The sequence below is a fragment of the Manis pentadactyla genome, chromosome 11 (assembly GCF_030020395.1).
Source record: "Manis pentadactyla isolate mManPen7 chromosome 11, mManPen7.hap1, whole genome shotgun sequence".
NCBI classification, from domain to species: domain Eukaryota; kingdom Metazoa; phylum Chordata; class Mammalia; order Pholidota; family Manidae; genus Manis; species Manis pentadactyla.
Genome location: NC_080029.1, coordinates 14,582,031 through 14,599,456, shown reverse-complemented (window position 1 = coordinate 14,599,456; position 17,426 = coordinate 14,582,031). Strand labels below are relative to the sequence as shown.

General features: G+C 46.1%; 1 protein-coding gene across 8 annotated transcripts in view; it reads right to left on the bottom strand.

Moving 5' to 3' along the window:
- The window catches only part of FOXN3 (forkhead box N3), a 408,466-nt gene that overhangs the window by 22,012 nt on the left and 369,028 nt on the right, over nucleotides 1-17,426 (bottom strand). For 4 of the 8 annotated variants that reach the window (XM_057488224.1, XM_036882252.2, XM_036882251.2 and 1 more), the window contains 2 exons: nucleotides 9,415-9,480; nucleotides 530-635 (listed from right to left, as the gene is read on the bottom strand). In XM_057488224.1, coding sequence (XP_057344207.1) covers nucleotides 530-635; nucleotides 9,415-9,480 — 172 coding nt within the window. The remainder of the gene's footprint in view (nucleotides 1-529; nucleotides 636-9,414; nucleotides 9,481-17,426) is intronic. The other 4 variants (XM_057488226.1, XM_057488225.1, XM_057488228.1 and 1 more) reach the window with 2 other exon arrangements.

The window sequence follows — 17,426 nt, the reverse complement described above, 5'->3', positions numbered from 1 at the left end:
TGGCAGCTGACTTGATTCTCGAAGCAGGGAACCAATGCCACCTGTTTATTATATACCACTTACCAAAGCACTTTTTGCATTTGATTGTCATTGTAACCCCTCCTAGGATGCAGAGGAGTTACATGGATGAAGGAATGACACCCAGAGAGATCAGACATGCACCCAAAGTCACAGGACTGGTGGGTGACAGGGCTAGTCTAGAGGAAGACCCATTAACCTAAATGTAATGAACAACTTGTCCAGCCGTTCCTTCTACCCACCTTACCCTACACCTCCTCAGAATAAAAAACACCTAATGCAATTTGTCTTCATCTCATCCGCAAAGAGACCAAGATAATTTGATGGCCAGAGAAGGCGAAGCTGGCCCTGGGGTCCCTGGGAGTTATTTTAACTTTTTTGCACACTCAGATCAGGTTTATTATCTTCACTGCTCAGTGGTGGGTCTTTGCCATCCCCTCAGCGGCCCAGGGGGGAACACCACGCCCTTCCCCCTCCGCAGACGGCTCTGCCCAGCAAGCAGCTCCCTTACCTCACGGCCGCCGTCATTCCAATGGGGGTGATTGGCAAGGGCCGGACACCAGGAAACAGCCCTCGGCTCAGAACCCGAGCTCCGTTTTGTATCACTCCTGGAGGAACTGGAAAAGCAAAAAGGAGAAAAACACCAGGTATGAATTCAACTGTGAAGATGACTGTTCTGAGTCAGAAATTTTGGATACACCAGAGAGACAGGGAAAGCAAGCGAGGGAGAGAGAGAGCGAAGCACAGAGAATAAGCTGAGACGGGAAATGCACTCATGGAGACGGAGACAGGAAAACACCAAGAGACCAAGAAAGATAGGAAGATGCCAACGCCTCAAGAAAGAAACTTGGTCAGACCAATAGCTTATAATCAAATGATTGATGCCTTGGTTAAAAAAAAAAAAAGGTTGAGTTTTACAAAGTGGGTTTCAAACATTATTTTCTTGTACTTATGAAATACAACCGTTATCTCTAGTGCAAACCCTAAGAAGATCGCAAAGGAATGCCAACACAAGCTAACAGTGGACACCCAAGCAAGCACTTCCCCAGGCTTCTCTGGGCATGGCCGGCCACTGACAGCATCTTTCTATTTCTCCTTAATCCAACAAGGGCAAAAGAGCTCAGACACACACACAACAGCAAAGCTGATACTATGATGGCACCTCCGTGCTCACAGCAGGGACCTGCATGAGGACCCTGGCTGCCTGAGGAAAGGCCCCCTCAGCATGGCTGGAGGCAAGGCTGACATGGGCTCTGGCTGCCTCAGAATCACACAGAGCCCACCTGGAGGACCCCACTTCCTCTCTCCTGGGGTCCTTCCATGAACGAACCTCCAGAGGGTTCTACTCGTCACCCCACCTTCTCCCAAACACACTCACCCCTGGAGCAAGCCTATGAGAGTCTTTTCGCCAGTGACCATCAGGTTCTGCTCACTTTCCACACAAACTCACAGTGGCCTCCCAGCAGTCTGAGGGAAACCATGAGCAAATTCTGAGAGTTGATCGTTTTTGATCTCCTGAACAGCAGTTTCCTTTGGTTCAAGCTAATACTCTTACTGCACTACCAACAATTCCTCCACGTGTCTGTGGGAACAGGTGTGCATCATGATAAAAACCCTGACGGGGGTCTTGTACACCTGGGTTTTCACCTTAGATCTGCCTTGAGACTTCGAGAAAGGTATAGAAATCTCTTTCCCTCTCTGCACGGTGTTCTCTAAGACCCCTTCCGCCGCCAGCGTCCTAAGAGATGCCAGAGCTCTGGCTGTGTCCATGTAGCCCCCAGCACAGTCTCATCCAGAGACAAGGTGGATAAATGGGCTTTCTCAAAACCAGCACCATACCAAAAAGGCTCCAGGAAATTGCGCATCTGAAAATAAAAACGAGTCTGGATATTAAGTTTTTAAAGCCAGTATTACCTGTGTAGAATAAATACTTTTTACAAAACACATACATACCTTTTACTCCTAGAATTTTTAGGTCTCTGAGAGCAGGTATACCTAAATATTCCAAACCTTAAATCAGAGGTCTTTCATGTAGGATGAACGTCCACTCTCGGATAGAGGGATGATGTTATAGACTACTTCCTTGAGCATTCTGTAGCTCTTGCTAATATTTCTGCCATTTCTTTTCCAGGTTTGTGTAGGACCCTCATTATTGAGTTTTACAAGAAGCTAGTACCTGAAGTCAGGATAACCAGTGCAGTCAGGTGCTTCAGAATCTCCCCAGTCTCTGACCGTATTTAATTCTAAGAGTAGGCTGAACTAGATCAGGAACTAGCCGTCCCTTACTATCAGCCTGATTTCAGGTAACAGGTCATCTGAGGCAGAAGACTCACCGAGTATCTTAAAAACATGAAACCTATTATAATGTGATCTTGTAGCTATTTACCAGTTTTGGCTCAGTTGATGAGTTCTCTTTAAGGAAGAGTATCTACAATTTATATGACCTCATTTACATTACCTGATCTCAAGATGTCCTACAAAGGTACAAGACAGTGTGGTATTGGGGTGAGTAAAGACATACAGGCCAATGGAACAAAAGGGAATCCAGAAATAGACCCACAAGTATGTAGTCAACTGATGTTTGACAAAGGTATCAAGACAGTAGAATATGGGAAAGGGAGTTAGAACAACTGGAGACCTATTTGGAAAAAAATGAACCTCGATCCTTACCTCATACCATCTGAGAGAATTAGTTAGAAATGGATCGTAGACCTATATGGTAGAACTAAAATTATAAAACTTCTAGAAGAATATACAGGAGAAAAATACCAGTTAATTCCCAAGGACAGACTTATGCAAAAAGTGGTAGTGCTCTGGGGAATTTGCAGACAGGTGCTTCTGGTTGTGTGAAAAGACAGGCTTTTTGTTTGTTTGTCTGTTTGGGGGATTATAGGAAAGGGTTTTTCAATTATTCTGCTCTGTGCTACTCTTGTCAAGATGGTCAGATAACCACGGGCTCTGTTTAATTCTGATAATATTACCTAATGTATCAGTCATGGGGGATCTCTAATCCAGAGCAACAAGAGAATCTGAAATAATGGACTATCCAATAAAATAACTTCAATATTTAACATCTGTACCACCATTATAATTCTTGCCAGTAGAAATTATTAAAATCTCTATACAGATTTTATCAATTAATGGATTAAATTACCCAGTACCTGCCTATGTATTAGATGAAGGGGACGCAAGGTCACCACAGTTAAGCGGGACAGATAGAGAATTAAAGAGGCAATGAAAATACACTATGGTAAGTGCCTGGGCAGGGGGCCTAGAGGCATGAAGGACGGAGACACCTAATTCAAAGCAAAGAAGACTTCCTGTAGTAAGTGCAGATGGAAGTGGGGATCCAAAGGCAGAGAAACAGCACAAAGCCTGGAAGTGATAAAATCGCAATGTGCCCCAAAATTAAAATGTAATTTTGCAAAAGCACATAATCCTAGCAAGAATGAGATGCATTTGGACTACATCCCATGACTACTGGGAAAACCATTAAAGGGTTCTGAGCAGGGAAGTGGTCAGGAGCACAGTGGCTGAGACAGGCTTTGGTGTCAGATGACCTGGAGCTGCCTCTCATCTCTGTCACTTACTGCCTGTATCCCCTGAGCAAGCTCCTTAAGATGGGGACAAAATGGTATTCATCTCATGGGGTGCTCGGCAATTTAACTGAGTTAATAAAGACCCTGCTATCAGAGAGACATGTTAGCGATCAATATCATCATCATCATCAACGTGCTCAAAATCTGGAGGCGGCCAGTGTTTTCTCCATTTCAGGTGAGTGGAAAACCCGTGAGACAGAAGGAAACAAAACCAGACCATGTTGGAAGAAGTTCGCCTCTTCCTGGTCATGAGACTACATGAGAGGAGCAACAACTGCTCTTACAGTGCCTTGTTCCCCTTGCGCAAATCATGTCAGTGTCATCCCTATGGCGAAAATACCTGAAACACCCAAAATCCTGAGACAAAGACTAGCAGCTGGGAGTCATGGAGCACTTGTTCTCCCGGACTCCAGCACGGCCCGAGAATCAGTCGCCGAAGGAGAAAAGCAACCCCGAGGCCAGTGCCCCATGTCCAGGGTCCTGTGCCCAAGCGCCTAGATCCTTTATGTACCAGGGGCATGCCCAGCAGGAAGGCAAACAAAGCAGCAGCCCTCACCAACCACCTGCTGGAGACCAGGCTCTCGCCATGCTCCGTGTCTCCCTGTAAGCCTTCCGGGGAGAAGGACCCTGCCGTGGGTCAGTGCACAGGCTTGGGGCAACAGGGACTCCAAGCAAAGTCTTGCTCCCCAAGCAGTGCATATGACCTTGGGCAGGTGCCTTAACCTTCCTGTGCCTCAGTTTCCTCACCTGCAAAGTAGTCATAAGCATACCTCACAAGATTGTTTTGAGGATTGAGTAAGACAAATCACATCAATTGCTTGGCTCGGCTGCTGGCCCATTACATAAGCTCCTCTCCTCCTCCTGTTCATCCTTCCTCCACCTGTCACCCCTCTATTATCCTCTTATTCATTTCCTGTAAGGCACAGGGCCTCAAGGGGTCAAGACGTCGGGAAATTCTTCTAACCTATTAGGTTTTCTGTAGTTACCCTAACTCTGCACTCACCCATTAAAACAGCTTCCTGATTAATGAACTGTATTCACTTCAAAGAGAATCTCGGGACAAAGCTATCCCACAGCATTGAAAGACTTTCCCTGAGCTGTTTCCTGAACCTCGCAAGACTCCTGGCAAGTAAACTAGGCTCTCCTTCCGACTCCCGGAGCTCGTTCTCGAGCGAGCTGCGACTGAACGCTGCCCCTGCCAACCCCGGCACTCCCCAGCCCTTATCGCTGGCAGCGCTCTTCACGGTGGGATGGCGGATGTGTTTGTATCTGCTCACCGGCTGCCAGAAGCCAGCTGTGACACTTAACTGTTCCCCCATCTTCTCTCCATTCTGTCTCCATCCCCAAAGTGTCAGAAATGTGGTTTCTAAAAAAAATGAAGCCCAGCCAGTCTAAAATGTCTGAGAAAGGCCTTCTGAGGTCTCTATTTCACTATGTGTTCGATGTTGGGACTATGAAGGAACATGAGTTCATTCCTCAGCCCTTGTCCTATCAGCATGCCTCTCTTTCCCTTCCCTTTACTCTGTGTTTCCCTCAAAGTATATCAAAACACTTCAAAAGACCAAGCCCTTTGCAACCAGCCCACCCTACCCAATGTACTGAAATTCTATCTAGGCTCCAGCTAGAGAAGAGGTGTCATACGAAACTGGACTTTTAAAATGAACTTCTAACTTGGATTTGTGGCTCACACTAGAAAAGGCACAGGCCTCCAGCATCCTCCTTTTTGACTAGATCCATTAAATATTCTGCTTTTACAGGCAACAAGACTCTCAGGCTGCCGGGACGAGGTGCCAAGGACATGAGTCCCAGACCTCTTCTCACCAACTACCTTCTCCCAAGTCACAGGGTAACTCTAAACTTCCTTACTTTTAACCAACAAGAAAGCAACACTCACACAACAGAAGACTTAAATCGAAGGGCACCACTCACTGTGATCTAAATGTGATCACCTTTAGAACCAAAGAAAAGAACCTATGGCAGAAGGCAAACTTCCCTCTGTGCTTCCCCCGCCCCTCGGCACTCCCCCAGCCCGGCTTCCTCGGTGTCCCTCCCGGATGCTCAGCTTCCTGGCTTTCACAGCTTCTAAACTTAACCTCTGAGCTCCTCCTGCTGCCTGAAAGGCAGCCCTGGCTAATGCTACCAGAGACCATGAGCTGATAACCCTTCCCTTTCCCAAAGTGAGCCTTTCCACCTGCTTACTTGGAAGGACGCTGGGCAGGGGGCTGAAACAGGGGAGCCTACTTCTTCTTCTGCCTTTCTTCTGCGCCTGCTGTGTCTGATACATACCCTGGTTCCAGGCAGGCTGCAGAACGCCACCGCCTCCTCCTCCCCTGTCCCACTTTGTTGTTTTGTTTATTATCTGAGTTCCTCTCTGGGAACATTCCAACCAGGGATTATATAAGCCTTTGAAGATGAGTAATGGCGATCTGACTTCTCCTGACTTCATAACAATTCTTCCATTGGGGTTAAAGATGACTCACAGGGCTTGTCAAAGGGGGACTGCAAAGCAGGCCCTTAAGTAGACCCTGGAAGCTGGAAGTAGTCTACACAGCCACTGTCTTTGGGGGGATGGAGGGAGGTGGATGGATTGGACTAGAATTGTAACCCAAAGTTCAAGAGATAATGGGGCAGCCATGTCCCGCACAGGTTTTTCTGGACGTAGCGTCCTACAGAGCATGCGAGACATGGTGGCACCCCTTGTAGAATGTTCCCCTTACTGCAAGCTGGCAAAGCCTGAGAAGAACGATGCTGGGGTGGAGAGGAAGCAAGTCTGATGCTGAAGCCTGGGGCTCTGATCAGAGGTGCACTGCGGCCTTCCTGAAAGTGGGGTGTCGGGCTGTCAGCAGAGGTGGAGGGGACCCCAGGGGTCCTGCTCATGCCCTGCACGGCGCACTGAGCTCCCCCAGGATCCCCAGAAGATAAAGAGACCTGGCTGACTGGGGTTCTCCCCAGCTGCTTGAGAATTTTCCTCAGGGCCAACTCCAGATTATAGCAGGTCTGCCAGTCTTGAGCGGGCTTCGCAGAAGCTGAGCAAAGGGCAGGATGAGAGGCAAAGACCCAAGTGGCTGCCTTCTGGCGACCTGGAGTGGAGTGGTTATGAGGGAGGATGACGAGGAAAAGCCTTTCAAGCCATCCTGGCCAGCATCTTACCCCTGGAAGGACAGTGGTACTGAGTAGGCTGGTGGCCCCTGTTCAAACGGGGGCACTGTACAGCCCAGGAAGCGAGAATAAGGGCCTATGAACAGCAGCGCAGGCAGGCTCTGTGCAGACAGGAGCCCACGCTCCCCGGGCGCAGGCAGGGGCAGGGCCCAACCCTGGGCGAGGCATGCACGCCCCACACTAGGACTCGTGCACACAGATGCCACCAGGCAGGCCACCCACACTCCATCACTGGCTGGGTGCCTGCTGCCTCAGACCCTTTTTTTCTTGCAGAGGAATCCCCCTCACGGTTTCTAGACTTTGGGAAGCTGGCAGGACCAGGGATGGGGGCTTCATCATGACATGTCTCTGATGCTTCTCCCTTAGGGGACAAGGTGCTGCCCTGGATCCCAGGGTAAGAAACATTTTACAGGGAGGAAAGGAAGAGTGAAGGAGAGCCCCCTGAAAATGGGGGCCAGGGCCGGGACATGAACCTCTGGCTGTGTTTGGCAGGAGGCTGAGGAGCAGCCAGTGGATGCTCAAGGCACGTTCCCTTCCTTCTTACAAGACTGAGCCAACCTTCGGGGCTTTACATCTGCCCACCGAGGATGTGCAGGTCCAGCCTCTAGGGATTTCACTAGGGTTTGGGGCCAGATGGGGAAGTGGTGATAAAGGCGGTGTCCCAATCCTCTCCCCAGTCATTAAGTCTAGTTCTCTGCTGCTCCCGCCAATGGGTGTCTCCTTGCATGTGGGCGTCCTGCGTCCTTTCTCCCAGGCCCCTGGAGCCCCTTTCTGGCAGGGAGACTTCATGAACTCTGGCTAGTTTCTCAGAGCGGTAAGACCAAGGTAGAAACACCTTCCAAAAGGACCCTACGGTACTTGAACCCTGAGCTCTTAAAACTCAAACTCAGCATTTCAATGTAAATAAGATATCCTCAAAAAATAATTATTTGCAGTTTGAGTCTTACAAGGAGGCAGAAGGGAGATGTCCTTAGCCATGAGAACATTAAAAACAATTAACCTGTTGGCTCATCAGGATCAAGCCTCTTCCTTTCCACCTGTGGTCAAGAATCCAGTAACAATGGACACCAACGGAAGCCATGGAGGATCTGTTAATGACCCATGCCTTCACTTCTTTCCTCTTAACTCCATTATTCCAGTTCATCAAAAGTAGGTCTTTAAACTAAGGATCACTGTGTACAGCAGCCAGGTGCTAAGCAAGGTGCTTGAATCTTACAAAGCTCTGATGAAATCAGTATTTTCCCCATGATGAGCTATGCAATCTGATTTCAGAAACCATTTCAGACTATAACTTGATTACAGTCTGGTCTGTACTCTTCCTGCAATTCACCTGAGAATGGAATTTATTTTTTTCTTTTTTTTTTTTATATTTCTCTGTAACTTCAGACATCATTTAAAAACTACATTACAGGTTAACTGCTAGTTATAGGACCGTGCTGGTTACACATCTGCTTAGCAGTGGTGTTTGCATCTCAGAATGTGGGCAGCCTAACATTTCAAGTGCTGGCAATCTGATTTTAGCAAGGAGAAAATGAGAATCTGCACCTACAGGAGCAGGTAATGGCAGCCCCCTGGCAGAAAGACAAGTCTCTCTTGGGAATGCTTGGATGCATTCCTTGGGTCTTTTTTTTTAAAGGAACAAGAAAGGATGGAATTGATTTCCTAAGGCTTTTGGGAAGGCTGTGGCAAGTAGAGCACCAGGGAAGATGGTAGGGAATCCGCTCAGCTCATGATTAACAAAACAATGGACAGTGGCTGTTCTCCTGTGGCAAATACCATCAGCTCCAAAAGTGGGTGATTCCCCTCACTCAGGAGGCCATGCAGCACTCAGAGAGCCAGAGCCCCAAACAAGCTGAAAGCCTGGCCATAACAATGAGCCAGGTGGGCTCCAGCCCCTGGTGGGTGTCGGGGTGCCACCTGCATGTCAGGAGATCTTCCAGAAACCATGGTGGTCTAGAGGTAGAAGGAACATCAAACAATGGATAGAAGCAAAGTTCAAGGAAGGAAAAGAGTTGGCTTAAGCTTGACCTTGCTCAACAGCCAACAAAGGTGAAGACAGGTACCCTACCTTGCTAAATTACTTCTGCCATTCTCTCTGCAGCCCGGAAGGCTGTGGGGCTGATACAGGGAGCACCATGGCAGTTCCCTTCAAGGCTACTCCAAATGCCTGCACACCCGCCTTGCCAGACTTTCCTCTACTTATAAAATGGTAGCCTGCTATTAATGAGGTCCCAAAGGGAAAGAAACCGCTAAAAATGGGCAAAGCTTAGTTCCACGATTGTTAAGCTGTAGCCTCTTCTAGCAGAAACTACAAACTCACAGGGACAATTCTTGCAGGAGAAAGGAAGGTCTCTCCACTGGGACTCATTATAGGGTTTGCTTCTCTTCCATCAAGTCTTAAGCCCTGAAAATATATTAGGAATTTGTCATTTTGGAAACACACCTATGCATTCATTCATACATGTGTATGGCTGCATGTTTGTATGCATATGCATGTAATCATGCCCTTAGGGAGTTTTAAAGTGATTCTATAAGGGAAGTTCTACTGAAGCATTAGTTTTTCCTATGGCCTGGTATATAAATGAGAAGGTTAAGTTTGCAAACTATGGTGCTGTAGGCTATAGAAATATCTACTCACAACCTGCTTGTATCTCAGGGGGAGTATTCAAAAGCATCATGGCACTGGCAGCATCAATGTCAGGATCTGGAAAAATCAACCAATAAATAACATTATTTACAACGGGGCTGGTGTGTGTGTGTGTTTTTTTTTTCCCCTGCAAGCTACAGTTTACGAATGCAACAGAGAAAAAAAAATCCAGAAACTAGATGTGCTGTCCCAGAAGTGACTTTCTTCCCACAGGATTTGAGAAGAAGAAAGGCATTCTGCAGTGACATTTAAGGGACAGCTGAGTGAATTTTTCTTCTTGTTTTGTTAATTTCACGATTTGTGCTCTAGGTTCCTGATGAATTCCTGATCTTTGAACCCCCACACCTGCTCCCCTGGGGTGAAGGAAAGGAGAGTGGGGTGACTTGAGCAAGTTCAGCTATAGGAATCTTTAATGAACTGGGGAAGCTCACAGCACCAGGAAGAGAAGGCATTAAATACACCTGCACCTAGTGAGATACAAACAAGATGTCTGTCTGGTCATTTCCATCTGTCAGCAGAATGTAAATTGTATTTTATGAGATTCTGTGTATGCACAGCGGTGGTGGGAGGTGGCGAAGGCATTTAAAGAAAACACTTAAAATATAAAGAAAAAAATTAAAGTTAGGATGTTGAAAATACATTTGCTTTTCATATGGGACATCTATTATTGCTTTTAATATGAGACACACACACAAAAAACAAACCACTCATCACTTCATTGCCATAATTCCTAATAGGTTTCTGAATCCTTACTGATCCACCGGTTGACAGATGGCAGGTTATATAGAAACAGAGAAAAATATTATCCTTTTATAACTAAATTCATTTTCCTCTGAGAAACAGCGTGGCTGCTATGGAAATGAACGTCACCATGGCAACAGTAAACAACCCCAAGAATGGTCACTGAATAGGCTGAAAAGAACATCTGCCCCAGCCAGCGTCCCAGCTGCCCCGGGGGCGAAACTCGCTAATAGCACGGTGAGGCTGTGCGACAGAAGCTGCCGTCTGTGCCCTGTCCAAATAAATGAAGGGTGCAATTGAAGTCGGCATCAAAATGCCTGCCCTTGCAGATTACTACCTCTGTGTCTGCTAAACCCGATGACTAATGATGGGATGGGGAGGGGCGGGGGGCTCACATTTGTCAGTTTTTCTACAAATTACATACCAAAAAATTCAATTTACTACTAATGGCTTTATGGCACTTTATTTTTAGTATTACGTTAGAAAATGACTTTTTTTTACTGTTAAAAAAAGTACACTTTTCATACTTTATATGTGCGGTTTAATTCCAAGGGAGTAATGTGATGCAGTGTAAGGGCCCACAAGCAACTGATAATATGGATGATGCTGGTTCCTGAAGGCAATGTCTCAAAAAGAAACAAAAAAAAAGAAGAAAAAGGTAAAGGAACTTTACTCTGCAGGCCTTTTCCTATTTTGCCTGCAGGAGGCCTGTAACTTACACTCCACAATGGAGTGAAGGTTTATTTTAATAAGTGTATTGGATGAGACACAGGTAAATTAACTTATTTGGCAACTCCTGGGTGAAGTTCCTAAAACAGTCATCAGTCCCCACTGATGTTAAAATATGTATTAGCTGACTGATGAACTGAAAAACTCAAGTTCCACTCACTGCTCCTGGGGTTCCTGCTGACACTGACCTCTCCTCTCCCCACATGGCACAGATGCAAGACTCCGCGTTCTGGGTGGTGCTGGCACCCTGCCAGCCACGGGGAGCAAGCCACTCCCAGGAGGTGCTGTGGGGGACCGAGACCTTCCTCTCCTATTCCCTTTTCTCGGAAAGGGCCCTGTTCTTTCTCAGGGCCGAGAAAACACGGCTTTTCTTTTCCTTGTGAAGCAAAGGGTCTTCGCCATCTCTGAGGGCACAAGTGCTGCAGGCAGCCCGTGGTTGGCCTGGTTGCACAGTCCCCACCTGGGGAGGGACCTCTCAGCAGGACTTTTCCTGACCAACCAGAAGGTTCAATGGGGACAGAACAAGAGGCAGTACAGGCAAGAAGTCAAGAGCCTTTTCCTAAATAGGCAGAAATTTTGAAATAGTAATTCTATATTCTCAGGAGGAGGGTGTGAAGCGCCAGGCAGAAAGACATAATGAAGAAGTGAGACAGACAGGAGAGGGAGCCTCAGAGGAAACAAGCATCCTGAACACACACGAGTATCAGGCAACCAAGGAGCTGTTCAATTTACTGGATATAAATTCTTTATGAGTTATATTTTTTCTTGCCCTGGCTTGTCTGCTTAGTTTTCTAATAGTGTCTTTTAATAAGTTTTTAAATTTTTATGAAGTCCAATTTACCAATTTTTATAACTCTATGCTTTGTGTGTGTCCCAACTAAGAAATTGCTGCCTACCCCAAAGTTTTGCCAAGATTTTTCTCCTGCACAGCATCTTCTGCAGTCTATTTGTTAGTGTACCAAATGTAACATTAGCTGGGTTCAGATTTATAGGTACGTGAAAATGGAAGTAATCAACAAGACCTCTTTCTCCGGCCGGTGTGCTGGACAGGCAGAGGCCTCCTAAGAGTTGTACTGATCAACACCAGAAGGACCCCCTTTGGCTCGAGGTGTCTGGGGAACAGCAGGCAGCCTGACAGAAGGCTTATTAGCCACATTTCAATGGAAAAAAGTCTCTTGGATCATCTGCTAAACACCTTTGTGCTTGTCACACCCTGACATCCTGTGTGAGCTTCCATCTGCAAAGTTGACTATCTCCCATTTCTCCTCTCCAAAGAGATGCTGCAATCCTTATTCTTATCTAAATGCCTTCCCCACAGACGCACTCCCAGATTCAGTTTCTTGTATATATGTCCAGAAATTGTGTCTATACTAATACAGGCATATTCATTGACATACCAACATATATATAGACACTCATGCACATATGTCTGTTCTTTAAAAATGAGTTTATACCTGTATATGTAAACATTTACATGTATGTACAAATGTCTATTTATATCTGTAACTTAAATATCTCTATATATTAACTCTTTCCCACCCAATTTTTGACTTAGCAACACATCTTGACAATCTTTCATATTAGTGAACATTATCTCAAGTTCTCCTGTGGCAACTTTTCTTGCATAAAAACGTAGCACACTGTTTGCACTGACATTTTCTTAAGACTCCAGACTTCCAGAGGGCAAAAACCAAGCCCCTGTAACCTGTAACCTGTGCCCAGCACACTGCTGCTCTTGCACATCTTGAGCCCCTGGAAGCGCTGCACTCACCCAGCATCCCCTCTTCCTCTTCCAGTCAACTTCCCCTGCCACCCTGTCCTGTGGGGACTCAGCTCAGCCCCACGCCCTCCCTCCTCTGCCCACCCCCAGCTCTGACTTCCCGGACCTGTGTCTGGTGCTCGCTACCTTAGATAATACCTTATTCCTCAGGAGCACGCTCTGGGCCTCCCTGGAACGCTCGCAATTCTGTGGTCAGGAGAGCATAGCAGTGGCTTGCATTCTGGAGTAGCAGAGGGGCTTTCTGATGGAAGCACACCTTTTTGAAAGGCTGTTTTTGACCAAGGATACTTGTTTTGGAGCTTTTAGGCTAGAAATATTTTAGGGGACTGAGGAGCTGTTTAGGGCTAAGGGGATGCTTCTGCTTCAGAGGCATGGCTGATTCTGAAGGAGAAAAGGTCCAGGACTAGATCCACGAGTTGGCTGCACAGGAATTTTCCTGGGTTTTAAAGAGAGGTCCCCCCACCCCCGGAAAGATGGTTCAATCCCGCTGATCAGCATAAGAAAAGAGGAAGATATTTCATGTAGGCACTCAAATGAAGATCCACTTGACAGGAGTTTCCTTCATGTTGGGGACCTGGTGTGAGGCCGAGGGGTATAGGGGACTAAAGAGCACTATCCTCTTTATTTTTTGAGGTAGTCTCCCAAGAGTACCTAATTCAGTGTCCCCACAGAGAAACCCACATCATTTACTGCTGGTTAATTCAGTAAAACAACAAGCATGCCGTCATGGAAGCTTTAATAAAGTTATGACCATCCTCAACACAGAGCCAATCTCAAATCCCCTATTAAAATAAAATTCCTCCTTTGCTCATGCTTCAGTAATAAATGTTACTTCTCCTCTGGACTGGTTCCCAGCGTCCCATTTCAATTTTCATCTTTAATGCAGTTGTCTTATCACATTGCCTCTTCTCTGCACTACAAGACTGAAAAACGGTCACACATCTTAAAGATGTTTTCAAATCCACTTCTCTTGAAGGGGTATACACAATCACATGATGCTACAGAAACAGAAATAAGGAAACAGCTCTACAGAGAGAAATAGGTAACAAAGTTTCTAGCACCAATGGTTCAGCTTTTTGGATTTTCAAAAAGATTGCATTTCATTTTCCCAAAAAGTGTGTAGAGGTTTCTTTTGGGCACAGGGGGAGGAGGCTTTTTCTCTGTGGGTGTGGTGGGAAAAGCACTGCACAAGGCAGGAGGATTTGGGGGGGTTCAAGTCCTGGCCTGCTGCTATTTGACATGTGATTTTAATCCTGCCAGAATGCAGTTCACACTTTTAAAAATGGCGGTGGGTGGCTGCAGACTTGGGCAGGGCTGGACTGGTTTTTCATCTCATTCCAAATGGTTCCAGGTCCTGCCTGTAGTATCCACTGACTTCCTCCTTCCTTTCTGGCCCATGGCTTCAAGAACTATGGACACCAAGAAGCACAAACCAAACAAATGGCGTATTTGTTCCAACACCTTTGGAAGCAGCTAACACTCTTAGTGACCCTGGACGGCTATCCTATTTTCTCTGGAGAGCCATGGCCTGCCATTCTATGTATCTGCTGGGTCCACTGCAGAACAACCCATCTAGGCTGGCATGGACGTTTTGCAGGTTCCTGGTCTGGCTTCTCTCTGCTTTTAGTACCCCCCTTCCTGGATCTGGGGTGATAGGGAAGTGACTACAGAGACCATCTGTTTTAACAAACTAGGACTACAAAGGATGACTGGAAGCCCTGGTTCAATCCTCCCTGACACAGAAGAGCTGCAGAACTATGAATACCATCCTTTACATCTCTGAACTGACTGACCCAAGAAAATAATAACAAAACATGCCCCCTGTGGAAAAGCCTGAGAATTATAGGCAACAACTGTTACTCTCTTAAAAGTCCTTTCATTTTCCATTGGGCTAATTGGGTTTTCTATTTCTCCCTGTACCTGAAATGTTTTTCATTTCATGTAAAATGATGAAAAGTCTTTATATCACTAAATAAAAGATTCAAGAAGCATAACAACAACAAAACACATCAAACAATACAGACACATACACTTGGACAGAAACGATCAGATGCAAGGGCACAGTACACATTCAGTCAAATGCACACATCAAGATGCTCATATTCTCCCCTCACCTGCCTTGTTCACTGATGAATTCACAGCACCTGGAACAGTGCCTGGAATATAGGCGTGCTAGATAAACAGCTGCTGAACAAATGAATGGATGGTTCATCCAATCTAGCTTTCTGGGGCTGGTAATGGTGATCCCAGGGCATATGCCTCTGGATGTTCAGTGGAATCCCCTGGAAACTCCAGAAAACAAACAGCAAGCCCCACCCCATGGGACACAGAGTTTTGAAAAAATTCATTAGAGGATTCTGATATGCAGAAAAGGCAAAGAACCACCTCTGGGAGTAAATTAAGGATACGTGAAGGGTATGCCACCCAGAGATGCCAACTGAGAATGACAAGTGCTACCTAGAAATTCGTTATCATCTTTAACTTCACCAGATTGCTTTGCTTTGAAATATCTTTATCCATTTTCTGCAACTTTGAGTGGGGCAGTATTCAAAGTAGTTAATCACTGAAAATGGAAAGACGTGCCTGGGTAACTTTTAGGGCTGAGGGTACAAGAAATAAATTAAAACAAATACTCAAATAAATAAACAAAAATCCTAATACGGTGTGCATATCCTGGGGAATTCTGAGCACAGACGGGTGGTTTCTCCATCAAGGGCGACTTGTACCCCCTTCCTTTGGGGGTGGCGCTACGGGCAACTAGTGGGTAGAGCCCAGGGATGCTGTGCAATGTTCTGCAGGGCACAGGACAGCCCCCCCACAATAAGGAATTATCCAGTCCAAAATGCAAATAGTACCGAGTCTGAGAAACCCTGTACGATGCTTACATGTACTTTTCATCAAGAAAAGCAGTTCTTCAAACCAAATTATCTCAAACAGAATACATCAAAAGTAAACAGATACAAAATTCACTTTGTTGTTTAACATCTCTCCCCTCCAACTTTCTGCAAAATCCCCAGGCATGGGTTAAAGCAGATCGGGTATCTACGTCTGCGGCTTTGAAATGACTGAAGTTGGACTTTTACTCTTTGGCCGCTGTTGCAATCAATCAAGATATCTAAAACAGCCGCCTCTGATCTTGAAGGCAGCAGAACAGAACAATCTTCTGAGGTCATTTACCACGAATATTTCTTCCATTTCCCTTTTGGGGGAAGGTTATTAAGATGGTATTCACCCTGGGTATGAACTGCGAACATCTGAGCGGTTCTCACAGCCAGGCAGGGGAGAAAGTGACACTGTGAGCCCAACAGACAATCTTCATGATTGATGGGATTTTAGGGAATAAGGCCTTGTGCAAGGATTGACTCCAAGTTGTGAGGTTAAAAATCATCTTTATGATGAGCGCAGGGAGCTAGAGAACGCCAAGGGTCCTCTTCTCCAAAAACCTAAAACCTAAGTCCAAGAAAACCCCAGACTCTTGCTACTCTGAAGAAATGAGGCAAGTAAAAATAAACAACTAAGCAAGTTAAAACGAACAGTTGTTTGTTGAAATAAAAGATAATCTAAATGAAGTTGGGGGAAAAAAGGATGAATGATTTGCACGTACATTAGGTATATTAGGTTCTCACACACATCTTCAGAGTCTTTCTCAGCTTAAAAACAGTGACTGGTGAACTCTAAATGAGGGGTTTACTGGCTTTGAGGAGCGGTGTCACAAACTGGGAGCACATTTATCACGTCAGCTCCCCAACCTAGGGCATCTTTCTAACTTTTGTAAATTGCTCATTTATTACCCTGATTCCATTTCCCGCAGAATTGTAGGTGCCAACAATGGAATATTTCCATTTGCACAGCATCTTCAATTAGCTCTGTCTTCAACCAGGTAGACGTGCAAAGCCTCTTTTCCAGAAGCAGAGATTCCATCTCACAGTGACACCAGCAGGTGTGTTAGTGAGAGTAAATATCACTTAGCATCCTGACATCAGTGCTCCAAGGCACAGATCGACTGCTTGCCCGGCTTTCAGTTGACTTCCTCCCTAATATTCAAGCAACAAAGAACTGGAGGTGGTAACTTCGAACACAAGGCTTACTTTGTCTGGGGATTAAGCATTACGCTGACTCACAAGAATTCAGAAGGGGCCACAGAAGCATTGGTTTTCCCAGATCGGTCAGTCGACGTGCATCAGATAGACATGTGAAGACTAAATGTTACCAGCTGTGCTTTCCGCTCAAACGTCTACCATCTTGAATCACACACGCTGTCCCATGCGATGTGCTAGCCTGTTTATGTTCCTAGGCCATAAATGATTATGCGGTGGAGATGTCTTTGTCAAAAAAGGTTTTCCCTATGCCGATATCAACTTCCTTATGAGAGAGCTGCTTCTCAAACACCTAGATGGGGAGATCACTGCCCTGCTGGAGCCCACAGGTCTGCCCTGCAGCAGCGTGGCGCTATGGCGTGGGCACTGAGTACGTTCTGCATCTGGGAGTGGTGTCCGACACTTCCCTTTTTTACTTCAAGGCAAGTCAGATGTGTTCTAAGAAACTGCCTGCTGTTGAGATGTGGGAAGGGGTGAGAAGAGATGACAATATAGTCACTATTTCCAGCCTATCAAGGAATCAGTTTCATCATTCCAGAGAGGGTTGCCTCAAGAGGTTGGAACCAGAGAATGCAGTAAGCAGAGGACTATGACTGGATCAGGTACTGAAAGGACTACACAGGGACACGCAGTTCCCCACCATGACCCTTTGCACT